The 20,512-nt window shown below is 41.5% G+C and overlaps 1 protein-coding gene across 1 annotated transcript in view; it reads right to left on the bottom strand.

Moving 5' to 3' along the window:
- LOC104667898 (zinc finger protein 675) overlaps nucleotides 1-15,085 on the bottom strand; it is a 30,275-nt gene extending 15,190 nt beyond the window's left edge. Inside the window, exon 1 of the mRNA XM_010370506.2 lies at nucleotides 14,887-15,085. Coding sequence (XP_010368808.2) covers nucleotides 14,887-14,889 — 3 coding nt within the window. The 5' untranslated portion in view covers nucleotides 14,890-15,085. The remainder of the gene's footprint in view (nucleotides 1-14,886) is intronic.
- Between the last annotated feature and the right edge of the window lie 5,427 nt (nucleotides 15,086-20,512).

Raw genomic sequence — 20,512 nt, forward strand, 5'->3', positions numbered from 1 at the left:
GAGGTTGCAGTGAGCCAGGATCACGCCACTGCACTCCAGCCTGGGCAACAGAGCGAGACTGTCTCAAAAAAAATTTAAAAAAAAAAAACAAAAACTCGTAGTAGGTCATCAGTGGTGGAGGGAACCATTCTATAGTGGTGCTGGCACCTATCTAAGGTCAGAGCCATCTGACAGACTAAGTCTGAGGCCTAAAGAGGGGATGCTCCCAGAGACCTCAGTCTGGGTCAAGAATTTTTCCAGAGAGATGCCCCAGGAAAAATTTGGGTCACTAATAAGCCCTCTAGTTTGCAAGGTCCTCTTCTTTTTTCTTTTTATGAGCAACTCTCAATCTATTTCACCTGATTCCACTGTGGGCAACTCTATTTCCAATTCTGATTCCCTGCTTGGCTATAACCTCCACCATTAGAATCAATTTGACCCTGACAATCTCAAGAGAAAATGTATATTTTTCTGCAATACTGTCTGGCCCTATTATGAGCTGCTCAGTTCAGAATAGTGGGCAGTCAATGGTAGCATTAATTATGACACTATCCTGCAATCAGGCCTATTTTGCAAGAGGCAGGGCAAATGGTCAGAAATCTATGTACAGCCCTTCATGACCCTATATCAAAACCTAATAATCTGTGAAACTACCAGAACCTACCCTGTAAAGGAAAGTTCTACAGCAGAAGTTGATATTATAGATAACCTTCTTTCACAGGGCCACCTGGTTCCCAGGGTGAGCAGCGACCATCCTTACATAGTCCCTTGCCAAATGCTTCTGAGGCTAAAACTCAGGAGCAAACACTGGTGATCCTACACGTTCCCCTCATACTCAAGGGGGAACACTGTATTGAACCCTCTCTCCAGCCCTGCTACCTCTTAGGGTAGCAGGAGCTGAGGGGCCAGTCCTAGTGAAGGTCCCCTTCTCTATAACTGATACACAAAAATGTAAGGAGAGGCTAGAAAGCTATTCTGAGAATCTTGGTCTCTTTGAGACCAAATTTTGATCTCTCATGAAGGGATGTTCAATTTATTCTAGCAACCTGTTGCATCCCTTCAGAAAAAGAACACATCTTTGAGGCCACCCACAAGGAAGCAGATGGATTATTCACCTGAAACCCTCAGGGCAATCACTCAGGACCAGAAACAGTTCCCACTACTGATCCTCATTGAAACTGTAACACTACTGTGGGAAACAACCAGGTTAAATTTCTTGAGGCTGTCCTTGGAGGAATGAGAAAGGGAACAACCAAGGCAGAAAATTATGATAGAGTACAGAAGGTTACACAGAGCAAGAAGAAAAATCTAGCCATGTTTTACAGCAGGTTGGAGGAAGCCTTTTAAAAAATATACTAATCTAGTCCCTTCCTCTCCTGAAGGGAAAATATTAATGGCAAAGCATTTTATTAGCCAATCTGCCCCTGACATTAGACATAAGCTCCACAAGCTACAGATGGGGCCACAGACTAATCAAAACCAGATTCTTGATACTGTGTTTATGGTGTATAACACTTGTGATCTGAAGGAAGGAAAAAGGAAACAGAGTGAAGAAAAACGGCAAGTCAAAATTATGGCAGCCATCATTGGCGATATCCTGATGCCCAAAGAGCATCTAAGGAAAATCTGAAGGGTCATAAAGATAAAGCTAGCAGAGACTCTTGCTTCAAATGCAAGAAAAGTGGGCATTGGGCAAAGGGATGTACTAAGCCCCGGCCAGTCCCCTGCTGTCAATGCAAAGGTACCAGTCATTACCCCTGGAGAACTGACTGCCCCTGTGCCACCATGGGGTTGTGTCAGACAAAACTCTAGCAGTGCAGGAGGAGGAATTAGATGAAGACTGAAGGGTCCTGGGGTTTTCCTCACTGCCCCTGTCTAGGAACATCGTAGCAACCATATCATGCCCAATTCAGCCATTTATCTAGTTGCTACTCTAGACTAAAAGTTCCTGGATGATAGGGACCATCACTGCTTTATCTATTTTTCTAATGGTCATATGAAATGGAAGCAATTAGTTTATCTGTTTGAGTCTCCAGACCTCTTCCTTGTTTTTCACCTAAGTACCAGGAAACTAGAGAAACTCTCATCTGAGTACCAACCAAAGATCTCTCTTGTATGGGGGGAGGAACAAACACAGGATGACTTATTTCTCTTGCATTGAGACAGAAGCAGAATTAACCACTCATGTCAGCCTTACACAATTCTGTTCTGGACATTTTCAAATTTCTCAAAGATGCCTAGGTGATTGTGAGAGGGTTCTCAGTGCCCCTGAGCTGGTGGCCCAATGATAAGCTAGGGAGGAGAGACTCAGGCTAAATGAAGAATGGAACTGTTCTGGTGGAGCTCCAGAACTTGAATTGCATGTCCTGATTAGTTTGCTCTTGGGTTAAAAAAAAAAAAGGATTAGAATACTCTACTCCAGTATCACATTTTATGGGTACATATAGTTTGGTCACGGCACTGGATACCTTGTAGTCTCAATCTCTTACTCTGAAGATGCTTGTTTACACTTACAGATTCTGCAGTCAGATTCTATTTATACCTGGAGCCCCTCACATAACTGTAGAAAGTCACTGGACGAGATCTGAGAAGTTCAAAACACTGCACTCTCAAAAAGGGGTTTTACATTTCTATGCTGACATCTCACGATAGAGAAAATGTCTCCTGTATGTTTTCTGTACATTCTTAATCCAAAGCCTAACCTTGACTTGTGAATCCCAGACAGAGGTTAGACCTTATGTGCAGATTCTACATCAGATAAACCTGGCTCTGCATTCTTGTGTGTCACAGAAAGTGGAGTACAATCAAAGAAGAGGTCCACTCATAGAGGCTGCTCTAGCTCATTCTAAATGATATTTCTACCTAAAAGAAAAAAGCTGAGGCAACACAGACAGACAGTTTTGGGGCTACCAAGCTTGAGATTTATAACATGAAAGGAAAGATTCAAGTTGCCTGGAATCTACACTTTGTTTACCACCAGTTACAAGGGTATTTGTAAAGGTAAAAAGAGGACAGAGGATGGTCCCTCTTTGGGCTGGTACAAACTTGTTTGTCAAATTCTTATTTACAGGAATAACATTAATTATTGATTGGATGTACATCGCTAAGGTTTAGAGTGCCCAGTGTGGCATTATTAATTTAATTCACAACTACTGGTGGCAATAGCAAACAGTTTCAAGGGATGAATACATATAGTTGAAAGTGGGGAGAAAGACATAATCGTGCTCTCATTTTAATGTCTCTTCAAGTTTGACAACTAAAAGGATCTGCATTTCTCAGATCTAGGTTTTTTAATTTCCAAAATTTCAAGACCTAGATTCAGAATTTGGAGCTGAGCATTTCAGTAACAGGAGGAAGTGGAAAGTGGAGATTCTCATGTCTATGTGTATACTCAATGCACAACTGTTATTCTAATTGGATTTGTGGGCCCCATGGTCTCTAAATCAGTTTCAGGTCTGAAGATACAAGAGTAATTGAAAGAGGTAAAACAGCTGATTGCTGCCCTGTGAAGTTTGTAGAAATCTGGCCTAGCCCCCTAGAAGTCACTGTAGAGGACTATAGACACAAAATAGGAGAGACAATTCTGCCTGCATATTTAGGTGATAGCATGCACTTTGCAGCAAATTTGGGAGTTGACTGGAAGCCTGAGAGTTACTCTAGAGTAGATCCTGGTTAGCACCTTGTATGTTTCTATCATATCTGTTAATTCTAGACAGTGTTTGGGAAATACCATTAAAAGAAAATTTTTCTGGTGGGGGGCAAGGGGAGGGAGAGCATGAGGACATATATCTAATGCATGCGGGGCTTAAAATTAGATGACAGGTTGATAAGTGTAGCAAACCACCATGGCACATGCATACCTGTGTAACAAACCTGCACACACGTTCTGCACATGTATCCCAGAACTTAAGTATAATAAAAAATAATAATCAAAGAAAAAATTTTCTCCAGCCCCAGAGAAACTCGACAATGATAGAACATTAAGAAAACTGTTGGCCGGGCACAGTGGCTCACACCTGTAATCCCAGTACTTTGAGAGGCTGAGGTGGGTGGATCACCTGAGGTCAGGAGTTTGAAACCAGCCTGGCCAACATGGTGAAACCCTGTCTCTAATAAAAATACAAAAATTGCCAGGCGCCGTGGCTCAAGCCTGTAATCCCAGCACTTTGGGCCGAGACGGGCGGATCACGGGGTCAGGAGATCGAGACCATACTGGCTAACATGGTGAAACCCCGTCTCTACCAAAAAAATACAAAAAAAAAAAAAAAACTAGCCGGGAGAGGTGGCGGGCACCTGTAGTCCTAGCTACTCGGGAGGCTGAGGCAGGAGAATGGAGTAAACCCGGGAGGCGGAGCTTGCAGTGAGCTGAGATCCGGTCACTGCACTCCAGCCTGGGTGACAGAGCGAGACTCCGTCTCAAAAAAAAAAAAAAAAATTAGCTGGGCATGGTGGCGGGCACCTGTAATTCCACCTACTCAGGAGGCTGAGGCAGAAGAATTGCTTGAACCCAGGAGGCAGAGGTTGCAGTGAGCCGAGATTAAGCCATTGCACTCCAGCCTGGGCGACAAGAGCAAAACTCTATCTCAAAAAAATAAATAAATAAAAACAAAAATAAAATCCTGAGTCACAAAGAATGCCAAAAGGTTTATTTAGCTGTTAATATGGTATACATATATTTTTAAAAAGCAGGGAAAAATATCTACATATAACCTAAATGCTTGAAGAAGAGAGAGATGGTCAGGCCACGGTGGCTCACGCCTGTAATCCCAGCACTTTGGGAGGCTGAGGTGGGCGGATCACCTGATGTCCAGAGTTCAAGACCAGCCTGGCCAGCATGGGGAAACGGCATCTCTACTAAAAGCACAAAAATCAGCCAGGCGTGGTGGCGGGCATCTGTAATCCCAGCTACTCGGGAGGCTGAAGCAGGAGAATCACTTGAACCCAGGAGGCCAATGCAGTGAACTGAGATCATGCCACTGCGCTCCAGCCTGGTTGACAAAACAAGATTCCATCTCAAAAAAAAAAAAGGAGAGAGATGAGCAAAACATTCTTTCTTATTTTCAGGTATAAAAATAGAGCCTTTTGGCTGGGTGCAGTGGCTCACACCTGTAATCCCACCACTTTGCGAGGCCAAGGTGGGTGGATCACTTGAGGTCAGAAGCTCAAGACCAGCCTGGCCAACATGGGGAAACCCCGTCTCTACTAAAAATACAAAAATTATTAGCTGGGCATGGTGGCACTTGCCTGTAATCCCAGCTACCTGGGAGGCTAAGGCACGAGAATCACTTGAACCCAGGAGGCAGAGGTTACAGTGAGCCAAGATCATGCCAGTGCACTCCAGCCTGGGTGACAGAGCGAGACTCCATCTCAAAAAACAAAAAAAAGAAAAAAGAAAAAAAAAGAAAAGAGCCTCTTATTTCTAACTTATATTTTCTCTTACAACAGCCAGGTCTCTGGATATGTTGAACTCTTGGACATCTTAATTTTAGTAGATACTGGATTCAGGCATCTAAGGAGTAGCACTCGACGCACTGTATTCACTTGAGAGAATGTTTATGGGGAAAAAAGCAGAAGAGAAAAAGGTGCTATAAAAAATCCATGGGTCCACATAAATAAAGCAACTTCTTAGAGACCTATGAAGACAGTTGGATTCTTACACAAAAATAGTGGGAGACTACAACACGCCACAGACACTAGTAAAGAAATTACTGAAGCAGAAAAATTAACAGCGATATTAGGACCTAAACTCAACACTTGACCAAATAGTAGTAAACATCTACAGAACTCTCCATCTAAAAACCACATAATATACAATGTTTTCACCGCCACAGGGCACATACTCTAAAATTGACCACAAAATCAGAAATAAAACAATCCTCAGCAAATTCAAAAATTTCAAAATGGTATCAGCAGCATACTCAGTCAGACCACAGCTTGATAAAAATATAATTCAATACAAAGAAAACCACTTGAAACAAGACAACTACATGCAAATTAACCTGAACATGAATGACTTTTGGGTAAATAATACAATTAAGGCAAAAATCAAATGCTTTAAAATAAATGAGAACAAAGACACAACATACCAGAATCACTGCAACACAACTAAGGCAGTATTAAGAGGGAAATTTATAGCATTAAATGCTCACATCAAAAAGCTAGAAATATCTCAATTTAATAACCTGACATGCTAAATAAAAGAATGAGAGAAGTGAGAGCAACCCCAAGCCAGCACAAAACAACAAATAACTAAAATCATATCTGAAGTATATTTAGATGATGTAAAAAAACTACAAAAAAGATTTAAAAATTAGAAGTAAATGTTTTGAAAAAACTCAGTAAGATAAACCACTAGCTAGATTAATGAAGAAAAAAGAGAAGATCAAAAAAAAAAAAAAAACACACAATGTGTAATGACAAATGGGCATTACCACTGACCCAACAAAAATACAAACGAGGATGGAAGTCTACAATTAGCACCTCTATGCACAGTAACTCAAAAATCTAGACAAAATGAGTAAATTCCTGGACAAATACCTCCTCCCTAGACTGAACAAAAAAGAAATTGAACACCTGAATAAACCAATAAAAAGCTCCAAAATCAAATTAATAATAAGTAGCCTACCAACCAAAAAAATCCCAGGACCAGATGAACTTACAGCTGAATTCTACCAGATGGGCAAATAAGAGCTGGTATTATTTTTACTAAAACTATTCCAAATAATTGACAAACGACTTCTCCCCAAGTTATTATATAAGAACAGCATCATTCTGATACCAAAACCTGGCAGAGACAAAACAAACAAACAAAAAACTTCAGGCCAATATTTTTAAAATATTAACAAAAAATCGTCAACAAAATACTGAAAAACCAAATCCAGCAGCACATCAAAAAGTTAATCCACTATAATCAAGTAGGATTTATCCCTGGGACACAAGGTTGGTTCAACATATACAAATCAATAAATGTCATTCATTACATAAACAGAACTAAAGACAAAAACCACAAAATTAACTCAATAGATGCAGAAAAAACCTTCCATAAAATTTAACATCCTTCATGTTATAATCCTCAACAAACTAGGCATTTAAGGCACATACTTCAAAAGAGTTATCTATGACAAATTCACAGCCAATATACTGAATAGACAGAAGTTGCAAACTTTTTTTCTTGAAAACTGGCACAAGACAAGGGTGCCTTCTCTCACCACTCCTATTCAACATGGAATTTTGAAGTCCTGGCTGAGCAAGCAGGCAAGACGAATAATAAAAGCACCCAAAAAGGAAGAGAGGAACTCAAACTATCCCCATTTGCAGATGACATGACTTTACATCTAAAAAAAACCTATAGTCTCAGCAGAAAAGTTTTGTAAGCTGACAACTTCAGCAAAGTTTCAGATTACAAAATAAACATACAGAAATTAGTAGCATCTCTGTACATCAACAACATCCAAACCAAAGGCCAAATTAATAATACAATCTCAGCCGGGCACGGTGGCTCACGCCTGCAATCCCAGCACTTTGGGAGGCGGAGAGGGGCGGATCACCTGAGATCGGGAGTACAAGACAAGCCTGGCCAACATGGGGAAACCTCGTCTCTACTAAAAATACAAAAATTAGCCAGGTGTGGTGGTACATGCCTGTAATTCCAGCTACTCAGGAGACTGAGGCAGGAGAATTGCTTGAACCCAGGAGGCAGAGGTTGCAGTAAGCCAGAATCATACCACTGCACTCCAGCCTGGGCAACAGAGTGAGACTCCGTCTCAAAAAAAAAAAAAAAAATCCCATTTACAGTTGCCACAAAAAAGAATAAAATATCTAGAAATACAGCTAACAAGGGAGATGAAAGATCTCTAGGACAAGAACTACAAAACACTTCTTAAAGAAGTCAGAGATGGCCTGACACAGTGGCTCACGCCTGTAATCCCAGCATTTTGGGAGGCCGAGGCGGTCGGATCACCTGAGGTCGGGAGTTCGAGACCAGCCTGACCAACATGGAGAAACCCCATCTCTGTCTAAAAACACAAAATTAGCCCAGGGTGGTGGTGCATGCCTGTAATCCCAGCTACTCGTGAGTCTGAGGCAGGAGAATCCCTTGAACCCCGGAGGCAGAGGTTGCGGTGAGCCAAGATCGTGCCATTGCACTCCAGCCTGGGCAACAAGAGCAAAACTGTCTTGGGGGAAAAAAAAAGTCAGAGATGATGCAAACAAATGGAAAATCATTTTGTGCTCATTGATAGAAAAGGTCGGTATTAATATGGTCATACTGCCAAAAGAAATTTACAGATGTTATTTCCATGAAACTATCAAAAATATTCTTAACAGAACTAAAACAATAAATAAATACATACATACATATGGAACCAAAAAAGAGCTCCAATAGTCAAGGCACTTTTTTAAGCAAAACGAACAAAGCTGGAGGCACTACATTACTCAACTTTAAACCACACTACAAAGCTACAGTAACCAAAGCAGCATGGTACTGGAACAAAAACAGACTCAGACAAATGCAACAGAATAGAAACCCAAAAAATAATGCCATGCACTTACAACCGTCTGATCTTCAACAAAGCTGACAAAGAGAAATACGGGAATAATTTCCTATTTAATTTTAAATATTATTTAAAATTTTATATTTAAATTTAAATATTTAAATAATCCTACTAAAAATAATGCCACACACTTACAACCATATGATCTTCAACAAAACTGACAAAGAGAAATATGGGAATAATTTTCTATTTAATAAATGGTGCAGTAATAACTAGTTAGCACTATATACAAGGCTAGCCTTGGACCCCTTCCTTACAACATATACAAAAATTAACAAGATGAATTAAAGATTTAAGCGTAAAACTTAGAATTATAAAAAACTCTGGAAGATAACCTAGGAAATATCATTCCAGACATAGGAACCAGAAAATTTTATAATGAAGATACCAAAAGCAATTGCAACAAATTGACAAATGAGATCTAACTGAACTAAAGAGTTTCTTCATAGACAACTATTAACAGAGTAAAGACAACCTATAGAATAAGAGAAAATATTTGCAAATTATGCTTTTGACAAAGGTCTAACATCCAGAATCCATAATGAATTTAAATAAGTTTACAAGAAAAAAACAAACAACCTCATTAAAAAGTAGGTGGCCAGGCACGGCCACCTACTTGCTCACACGTGTAATCCCAGCACTTTGGGATGCCGAGGCAGGTAGATCATCTGAGATCAGGAGTTTGAAACCAGTCTGGCCAACATGGTGAAATCCTGTCTCTACTAAAAATACTAACTTAGCCAGGCGTAGTGGCAGGTGCCTGTAACCCCAGCTACTCAGGAGGCTGAGGCAGGAGAATCACTTGAACCAGGGAGGCAGAGGTTGTGGTAAGCCAAGACTGTGTCACTGCACTCCAGCCTGGGCAACAACAGTGAGACTCCATCCCCCCCAAAAAAAAAAAAAAAATTAATAAAAACAAAATACGGCTGGGGGCGGTGGCTCACGCCTGTAATCCCAGCACTTGAGGCGGGCAGATCATGAGGTCAAGAAATCGAGACCATCCTGGCCAACATGGTGAAACCCCGTCTTTACTAAAAATACAATTCGCTGGGTGTGGTAGTGGGTGCCAGTAATCCCAACTACTAGGGAGGCTGAGTCAGGAGACTCGCTTGAACCTAGGAGGCGGAGGTTGCAGTGAGCCAACATCTGCACCACTGCACTCTAGCCTGGGGACAAAGCCAGACTCCGTCTCAAAAACAAAAAAAACAAAAACAAAAAAGGTACATAAACATCATGGAACACTGTGTGGCCATAAAAAGATACCAAGATCATTTCTTTTGCAGCAACATGGATGGAGCTAGAAACCATTATCCTTAGAAAACTAATGCATGTTATTATTTATAAATAAGAGCTGGCTAGGAGCAGTGGCTCATGCCTATAATCCCAGCACTTTGGGAGACCAAGGCAGCTGAACCACGAGGTCAGGAGTTTGAGACCAGCCTGGCCAGCATGGTGAAACCCTATCTCTACTAAAAAATACAAAAATTAGCCAGGTATGGTGGTGGGTGTCTGTAATCCTAGCTACTCGGGAGGCTGAGACAGGAGAATCGCTTGAACCTGGGAGACGGCGGTTGCAGTTAGCTGAGATGGAGCCATTGCACTCCAGCCTGGCCAACAAGAACAAAACTCTGTCTCAGAAAAATAAATTTAAAAAAATAAGAGCTAAATAATAAGAACACATGGACACAAAGAGAGGAACAACAAAAACTGAGACTCAGTTGAGGGTGGAGAGTAAGAGGACAAAGAGAATCAGAAAAAAACACTTGTTTGGTGCCATGCTTAGCATCTCAGTGACAAAATAATCTGCACACCAAACCTTCATGACATAATTTTACCTGTATAACAAATATGCAGATGTACCCATGAACCAAAAATAAAAGTTAAAAGTAAAAAATCTATGGATGGAGGAGAGTGCAATGTAGCTGGAAGGACTGGTTTGTACTGCAGATAGTGGCTTAGGTGAGGCTACACTCTGACTTATTTTTGTGCCCATGAAGGCAGATGAGATTACGAACAGTTGGTCAAAACCCTAGGATGGTGGAGAAAACAGATTACTGCTGCAGATTCAGAGTCTGGGCGTGGGGATATTCTAGGAGATGTAGTCATTTTTTGGGTTTTTGGCAAGAAGCACTGGGATCAAAAATGCTGTTGTGAATTTTCTGAGGGTGGTGCCTAGTACTGGGAGGGGTTTGGGCACGTCAATGCCTAGGGGCTGTGTTTGTGAGTAGGTGGAAATCTTGTGGTGGCAGCTGTGGGAAAGTGGGGTTTGTTATCACAGCTCTTGTCCTCTAAGTTTTCAGTCCTCGCTCACCCTTGGAGGAGACCTGAAATCACAGGACAATGAGCAGTGTGACAGTTTGTGTAGAGGAGAGCAGAGTCTCCCATTCCCAGGCACCCAGAGTTCCATTCCAGGCCAGGCCTCTGTGATATCTTTTTTCCGGCACCAAATCTGTAGAGTTTACTGAACACCAAGCAATTCTCCAACACTCACTGTCTAACATTTGAATTCTGACAATACCCAGAGTCAGCACAGACCCTGATTCAGAGCACAGTCCACAACATTGTCTTTACTGCAGATTCCAGTCACAAACTTCATGGGCTGATCTATGCTTCTGAGCCACTGTTTAATAACTGAGGACTCCCAGAACTTTCCTCAAGTTCAGTAATATAATAGAGCTATTCACAGAACTCAGTGAAACACTGTAGTTATCTTTACCAGTTTATTATAAAAAATACAACTCAGAAAAAGTCAAAGGAAGAAATACATAGGACCAGAAAAAAAGGTGGGCAAAGATGAAGCACGTAGATAATCCTGATAAAGAACTATGATTAATAAAACTCTCCATCCTTTGTGTTCTCCAGAAATAGTTTTTAAAAAGAAACACCCTCTTATTATGACTTGGTGGTGCTCTCTTTTCTCACCTGTCATATAGCCAGACATAGACTCTGCACATTTCCTTCCTTTTCTTATTAAAAAATCAGCTAAATTTGTCTTCAGTGGTCAAAATAAAATGCTTCTTAATCAAACTTAAGTTTTTCTTTTCCCACAGCTCCTAAACTGAGCTACACTCAGTCTGAGCCAACATACAACCCCATCATATGTTCATCCTAAGAACATGCTAACTTCAGGGTAAAACATTCTCTGATCTAAAACCTGATTTTTTCACCCTCTATTCGCCATTCTTCTGCTATTTTCTTTCTACTCTTGTTTTCTCCCCTCTGTGAAAAAAAGCGCTTGTCTGCCTGAACTTTGCAATAATAGTTGGTACTTCCTCCTGTTCCAATACTCCTTTGGAATTAAATTTTTTTACATAAATCTAACTTTGTTTCATTTTATAAAATTTAGAAACTGCCTCAAAACAATAACTTTATCTTCAGTAAGACCTTCCCAGTCCTTTTTCATTTTAATCTTAACTGCACCTGCCTGTGCATCCCCAGCTTCCCAGGGCTCTCAAGCTTCTCTCAGGATAAAGCCTTCTTCCATGGCTGAGGTGAGCAGGCTGAGATATTTGCAGAAAAGGCTCCCCAGAAAGAACTAACTGGGCCTTTAATAACCTCCTTTTGCAGGCTCAATATTAGCTTTAGATGGGTTCAAGCTTTAATTTTCATATCTGAGTTATTCACTTGGTGTCTGAAACTAAGTGTTTGAAAAATCCAGAAAAATTATTGAAACACAGTGTTGGCATATAAAAAGAAAATTTCAAGGTGCTTCCATTTCATACCTCTATAAGAAAACCAAAAGTGTCTATACCTTTCAAACAATAAAAGTATTATTTTATTATTTATTTTAAAAGTCATGTAGTAGGCCGGGCACGGTGGCTCACACTTGTAATCCCAGCACTTTGGGAGGCCAAGGCCAGCGGGTCACCTGAAGTCAGGAGTTCGAGACTAGCCTGGCCAACATGGCGAAACCCCATCTCTACTACAAATACAAAAATTAGCCAGGCATGGTGATGCGCACCTGTAATCCCAGCTACTCGGGAGGCTGAGGCAGAAGAATCACTTGAATCTGGGAGACGGAAGGTTGCAGTGAGCTGAGATCATGGCACTGCACTCCAGCCTGGGTGACAGAGCGAGACTCCGTCTCAGAAAAAAAGAAAGTTATGTAGTAAACAATTCGTCATATGAGAACACTTCTAGGAGGTACCAAATTTCATCTCATAACACTTAGCATTAAATTCAGAAATCAAGATCATAGTTTACAGAACTGATATTCACTGTCACAAATTTATGGTGCAAAAAGAGGAACTATGTTTTCATGAATCTATGTAACTCCCCAATTATCTACTACATTTTCTTGTGGAAATGTATTTAATTTTTACAGCCAAAAAGGAAGAGGGATTGTCTCACTCTGTCACCCAGGCTGCAATGCAGTGGTGCGATCTCAGCTCCCTGCAACCTCCACCTCCCAGGTTCAAGCGATTCTCCTGCCTCAGCCTCCCAAGTAGCTCGGATTAGAGGCATGCACCACCAGGCACAGTTAATTTTTTGTATTTAATAGAGATGAGGTTTCACCATGTTAGTCAGGCTGGTCGTGAACTCCTGACCTCAGGTGATCCACTGCCTCAGACTCCCAAAGTGCTGGAATTACAGGCATGCATCACCGTGCAGGCAAGGGTTAGTTTTTCAAAGGAAGAGCGCAGGGGAGAGCCCTATCAGTCCAAGGGCATCCTTCTGTTCCAATGAGAGGCTACACTCCATACCTCAGGCTGTTTCATGAAAGAAAACAACCCAGCAGATTATATTCACTAGACACTCAAGCAGATATAGCCATGGTAGGTATATTGGTTTATTCACAGAAACTACTGAAGCCCAGGACTAGAAAAAACTGAAGGTGGCTGAGGCCACATCACCCATAACGTTTCCAAAGGGAAATCTTGACCCAAAAATATTCTGATACTATCTCTGTGCCTAGAGAAGATTTTAAAAAATGAGGCGAAAAGATTTTTTACAATACAGTGTCAGGGGATTGTTCTTTTTCTTCTCATAAAAAATATTTTCAAACAGAAAACGATTTTTTTAGTGCCAATGTCAAAAAATGGTTAGTTAAAATACAGTATCTAAAGTGTAAAATAAAAGGCAAATAGTTGATAATGTGAATTAGAAAGGGGAAGCTGGCATTTGAGAATGTGAGAAGAAACTGGAAATTTAGTATTTTACTACAAGTCATAGTGAGTCTGGAGGAATGGGATGTGAGATCCAGCTTTAGAGAACTGAGGAAAAACGCAGGGGAAAATCAGTCCCCTGTGCAGTGTTAAAATAACTAAGTAGCAGGTAATGAGACTGAGGTTACTTTAGTCTTTGGGTTCCTACTTTTTAAAAACTCTAACTCAAATGCTTTATTTTGTAAATTACTGGACTGATGGAAACAAAATTTAGGCTTAATCAATCATAAACTGCCAATTAACCTCTGATTACATAACCAGGAAATGTCCACCTTAATCGTACAAATCAAGTAACTATGAACTGTACCTAACCAATTATTTAATTTGGTTTTCTTCATCATGTACCTTTAAAAGTCTTTCCTTCAAGTTGCTTTCATAAGTCACAAGCTACAAACCACAGCTGAGTGCTCCACAATTTTTGATTCAACCTTTGATTAAATTCTACAATATTTTTGTGGTGACCCTCATTATTTATTTATTTATTTTATTTATTTACTTATTTTTTGAGAAGGAGTTTTATTCTTATTGCCCAGGCTGGAGTGCAATAGCGCCATCTCGGCTCACTGCAAACGCCACCTCCCGGGTTCAAGAGATTTTACTGCCTCAGCCTTCCGAGTATCTGGGATTACAGGCATGTGCCACCACGCCCGGCTAATTTTGGATTTTTAGTAGAAACGGGGTTTCACCATGTTGGTCAAGCTGGTCTTGAACTCCTGACCTCAGGTGATCCACCTGCCTCGGTCTCTCAAAGTGCTGGGATTACTGACGTGAGCCACCGCGCCCGGCCCTCCCATAAAATTTTAATAGGAGAAAATAGGAACTGGGAACCCCACGGACGAAAACTGTTCCCATTAACGAACCCACACCCTGAGTCAGGATTCTCCCGTGACGCGCGTCCCGTGATCCCTGCACAATCTGAGAGAGATGTGGCGCTGCGGGTACAGAGCTGCCAGAGAGGGCTACGGGCCAGGGCACAGTCACTACGCAGAGAACAGACGGGACGCCCAGGGGCCTGGCTGTCAGCGCGCCGCCATCTTATGGCTGCAGGGTACTGAGGCCGAGCTGGGGAAGAACTCCGGGTGCAGATTGTGGAGCTGACTGCCCGGAGGCCTGAGTCCCGCTATGGCCACTTCCCACCGGTTCCAACCAGCCCCTTCCCCCTCTGGGGGTGTCGCACCCGGAACTCTCACCATTTCTAGGCTTCCAGGGGGTCCTGGAGTCTTAGCTGTGGATCTCCCAGTTTCTGCAGGTCACAGGCCCACTGACGCTGGACCTCTAGGAGCAGAGGACACAGAGCAGTGAAGGTAAGACCTGGAGCTCCGGCGGCAGGGAGAGACAAAGGCGCCGCCAAATCCCGGAAGCCATCTTGTGTGCTCCAGCTGCGTGCCTGATTGGACGGTTCCCAGCCCAGCGTGCCTGATTGGACAACGTTTAAGGTCCTGACCCTTCAGGCCCTGAGTGACAGAAGATGTGATCAGACACTGGGCTGAATGCAGAGTGACAGCCTACGCTGCAGCCTTTTCAGCCAGGGCTTCCTCTTTTAGCTGAGCCAGGCCCATCCCAGAGGGTATTTGTATTTAACCTTGTGTATAAGGTCATATACACTTGTAAATGATATATGGCTACTCACAAATAAAAATAATATAATAATTATTATTTTAGAATTTCAGATTTTATGACCTTCCTGGCTTCTGGTCCTTTGAGTAGGCAGCCTGAGAATTTTAAAAAGAAGCAATCCTCAAATAAAATGTGAGCCACATGTGAATTTTAAGTTTTCTAGTAGTCAAATTTTAAAAAGAAAAAAACAAATGGAATTGATTGTAACAATCTAATTAACCCAATATATCCAAAGTGTTATTTTAATATGGGAGCAATATGAAATTATTAATGAAACACACACATATATATACACGCACACCACACCACACACACATATATATGGAACTAAATCTTTGAAAATAACTGTATTTTACCTTTCTAACACATTGCAATTCAGACCAGCCACATTCCAGGCACCCAGTAGCCACACGTGGCCAATAGCTGCCACATTAAAGTGCAGCTCTGATGTCAGGGGAGTGAAGAGCCTGAACATCCCTTTTTTGCCAGAGGTGAATGGACAGCCTCTCTCTACCAACATCTCTCTTCAATTCCAAGGAAGAAACAGTTAGTGACCATAGAAAGAACAGAGGACAGATAGAATAAAATAACCACAGGTCGACCTGTGGTTACCTCTGGTTATTTTATTAACCACTGCTGCCCCCCTGTTGCTCACCTTAATTCCAAACATCAGACAGTGAACAAAGAATGATGAAGCCACAAAACAAGAAAACTCTATCTTCAGATCTGTCCACAGTCTTAACCTCCAATGTTTAGATATGGAGAAAATAGATTAAAGGCAAACATATTTTGCCATTTGGACTTGGCCCTAATGGTCAGTCTGTGGTTATTGTTATGCGCGTCCATGTGAAGAGACTACCAAACAGGCTTTGTGTGAGCAATAAAGCTTTTTAATCACCTGGGTGCAGGCGGGCTGAGTCCGAAAAGAGAGTCAACGAAGGGAGATAAGGGTGGGGCCGTTTTATAGGATTTGGGTAGGTAAAGGAAAATTACAGTCGAAGGGGGGTTGTTCTCTGGCGGGCAGGAGTGGGAGTCACAAGGTGCTCAGTAGGGGAGTTTTTTGAGCCAGGATGAACCAGAAAAGGAATTTCACAAGGTAATGTCATCGCTTAAGGCAAGGACCGGCCATTTTCACTTCTTTGTGGTGGAATGTCATCAGTTAAGGTGGGGCAGGGCATTTTCACTTCAGGCCATCTGGGCGTATACATGCAAGTCACAGGGGATGCAGACGTGCAAGTCACAGGCGTATAAGTGCAAGTCACAGGGGATGCGATGGCTTGGCTTGAGCTCAGAGGCCTGACAGTTATCTGTTTTCTCCTGTGATATGGGTGACTGTGTGAATATAAGCACCAATCACACGCAGACATGTCTATATGTATTTTTGCATTACTCAATATTCTCTTACAAGACATTGAACTTTATATCAGGAATAAAGGTAATGTGAGTCTTTTTTCTTCCCTTGGCGCTGCCCACAGGATGCATCGTGACATACTGCTAAGTTCTGCATTCAGGTTATGTGACTCTTTTCTTTTACCTAGGTCCAGAATATTTTGCACAATAGGACATATTACTAAGCCCAACATATATAAAATGGGAGGCCCTCGCCTGGGCCCTTTCTACAGAGGGCCTTGTGACATACCTCTGCATCAATCACCTAAGAGATGCTACTCTCCATTTTTCCCTGCACTGTGCCCACAGGAAAAATTGGGACTTATCACTAAGCCTAGGTACCAGCTGATGTGTCTCTCCTGCCTGGGCCTTGAACCACAGAGAGCATTGTTACCTATTGCTGGGCTCAGCATCCAGGTGATTTGACTCTGCTGCCTGTGTCCCGCTGTCAAGAGTAGGTTGTAACATATTCCCGACTGAGTATTCAGGTGATGTGACACTCCTGTCTGGTCCCTGCCCTCAGAAAATAGTGTGACATATTCCTGGCCCCAAGTATGAGAGTCAACATGTCCTTCAGCAACACTTCAGGGCCTTTAACCTTAGGTACATCATCTCACAATTCAGAAGGTCCTTTCCAAACTCAGGAATGAACAAGTGGCTGTTGGCTGTCTAGGTTCTCCATGAGTTAACATTTAACATTGAATTTATGTCCGCTTAAATATCAGGTTTGTTTCTTCAATTTAGGTGTATAACACTGATAACTGAGGGGTAATCATAGGTAATTTGACTTGAACCACAAAGTTTATTCAAATGGCATATCTAAAAGATTTTAGTACTGGCTTATTTAACTTAAAAATGGGGCAGAGGCCGGGCGCAGTGGCTCATGCCTGTAATCCCAGCACATTGGGAGGCCGAGAAGGGGGGAGATCACGAAGTCAAGAAATCAAGACCATCCTGGCCAACATGGCGAAACCCCGCCTGTACTAAAAATACAAAAATTAGCTGGGTGTGGTGGCACAGGCCTGTAGTCCCAGCTACTCGGGAGGCTGAGGCAGGAGAATGGCTTGACTGGAGAGGCGGAGATTGCAATGGGCCGAGATCACTCCACCGAGACTCCAGCCTGGTGACAGAGCATGACTCTGTCTCAAAAAAAAAAAAAAAAAAAAAAAAAATGGCAGAGTATTTTCCTGATGTTCAACTAATTTTTATTTTTCCTGAATTAGCAGTTTTATGAGTCAGTCTCTTCTTTAGAATTCTCACAATCCTTACCCAGTCCAAACAATATAATTTTAAAATTATCAGAAACCTATACTCAACTTGTCTGGGTTATTTCTATCTTTTCATGAACCTCGTTACAGGCACAGTACTGTAGGATTTTGCATGCTTTTGCAGTTTATAGAAACTACGTCAGAATTAAACCATTAACTGTAGAAATGACTTCAAATAATTATAAAGAAACAAATTTATTATGTCTGTGCCCTGTTATAACTTATCATAACCATAATTATGACTAATAGCTTATACTTAGATATATAAGATTTTTAGAAATTTCATATGATTGTGGAATAAATGTTAATAATATATATTAAAATAGAAGTTGAAGAAGATCAAACATTATCTTTGATTCAACAATGCTTTTCATGTAACTTAACATATCAAATAATTACATTTTTTACTCTTTTGGAGGTTGCATTGACCCTCTGTAGCATCCAAAAGTTAGGGGTCTAGGCCGTGTGCACTGGCTCGCACCTGTAATCCCAGCACTTTGGGAGGCCAAGGCGGGTGGATCACCTGAGGTCAGGAGTTTGAGACCAGCCTGGCCAACATGGTGAAACCCCGTCTCTACTAAAACACAAAAAATTAGCTAGGCATGGTGGCAGGCGGCTGCAATCCCAACTACTTGGGAGGCTGAGGCAGGAGAATTGCTTGAACCTGGGAGGTGAAGGTTGCAGTAAGCCAAAATCACGCCATTGCCCTCCAGCCTGGGCAAAAGAGTAAGATGCTGTCTCAATAAAAAAGAAAAGGCCAGGTGCAGTGGCTCACGACTGTAATCCCAGCACTTTGGGGGGCTGAGGTGGGCGGATCACGAGGTCAGGAGATCGAGACCATGCTGGCTAACACGGTGAAACCCCGTCTCTACTAAAAATACAAAAAAATTAGCCAGGCTTGGTGGCAGGCTCCTGTAGTCTCAGCTACTCGGGAGGCTGAGGCAGGAGAATGGCATGAACCCGGGAGGTGGAACTTGCAGTGAGCTGAGATCACTCCACTGCACTCCAGCCTGGGCGACAGAGCGAAACTCTGTCTCAAAAAAAAAAAAAAAAGAAAAGAAAAAGAAAAAAAAAGTTAGGGGTCTAATAATACATAAAATTTGTGTTCAAGAAAAAATCATTATTCTTTTTTATTAATGTATTAATGTACTATCAATGGTAAAGCTAATTTTAATAAAACCTTACAAATAAATTCATCAAATTTGTTATTTTTAGCCAATCTAAATTTCCATAAATATGTTACAATCTCTTATAATTAATCGTTTAAACTTTTAATATTTTATTTTTATCTACTATTTTATTTTTTCAATTTGACACAATCAAGTAATTTCAAACTACACTAAATGTTTTTAACTTCCTTCATCAAAAGCATTTTTTGCTTTCGTTTTTACACTCTATGCAGAATTGTTTTTCATACATCTAGTTAATTTATAATGTAATTTATATATAATTACATTAACTCTTTTTTTTTAAGATGGAGTCTAGCTCTGTCACCCAGACTGGAGTGCAATGTGGGATCTCAGCTCACTGCAACCTCTGCCTCCTAGGTTCAAGCGATTCTCCTGCCTCAGCCTCCAGGGTAGCTGGGACTACAGGCGCGTACCACCATGCCCGGCTAATTTTAGTATTGTTAGTAGAGACCGGGTTTCACTGTGTTAGCCAGGATAGTCTCCATCTCCTGATCTCGTAATCCTCCCGCCTCAGCCTCCCAAAGTGCTGGGATTACAGGCGTGAGCCTCATTAACTCCTAACAACCTAACTTTTAGTGAGATTCCTAGGAAGCAATTTTGAACTGTTCGTTTCAGTATTTGCAGACAAAATTTATTTTATATTTTAAATAAAATATGTTTTTTAAATTTTTTAAAATAACTGGCCTAAATATATTTAGTTTTTTTATATTATATAAAAATAAGATTCTGGTCAGGCATGATGTCTCATGCTTGTAATTCCAGCACTTTGGGAGACCAAGACAGGAAGGGTGTTTAAGCCCAAGAATTCAAGACCATATATATATATATCACATTTCTTTATCCACTCATTGGATGATAGGCATTTAGGCTGGTTCTGTATTTTTACAGTTGCAAATTGTGCTGCTATAAATATGTGTGTGCATGTGTCTTTTTAATATAATGATTTCTTTTTTTGTGTGTAGATACCGAGTAGTGGGATTGCTGGATCAAATGATAGTTCTACCTTTAGGTTTTAGTTTTTGTTTGTTTGTTTTTGTTTTTGTTTTTGTTTTGAGACAGATTCTCACTCTGTCGCCCAGGCTGGAGTGCAGTGGCGCGATCTTGGCTCACTGCAACCTCTGCCGCCGGGATTCAAGGGATTCTCCTGCCTCAGCCTCCAAAGTAGCTGGGATTACAGGCGCCTGCCACCACACCCAGCTAATTTTTTCTGTATTTTTAGTAGAGGCGGGGTTTCTCCATCTTGGCCAGGCTGGTCTTGAACTCCTGATCCACCTGCCTCAGTCTCCTAAAGGGCTGGAATGACAGGCGTGAGCCACCACGCCCAGCCCTACCTTTAGTTTTTTTTTTTTTTT

Source organism: Rhinopithecus roxellana, chromosome 12 (genome assembly GCF_007565055.1).
Source record: "Rhinopithecus roxellana isolate Shanxi Qingling chromosome 12, ASM756505v1, whole genome shotgun sequence".
Classification (NCBI taxonomy): domain Eukaryota; kingdom Metazoa; phylum Chordata; class Mammalia; order Primates; family Cercopithecidae; genus Rhinopithecus; species Rhinopithecus roxellana.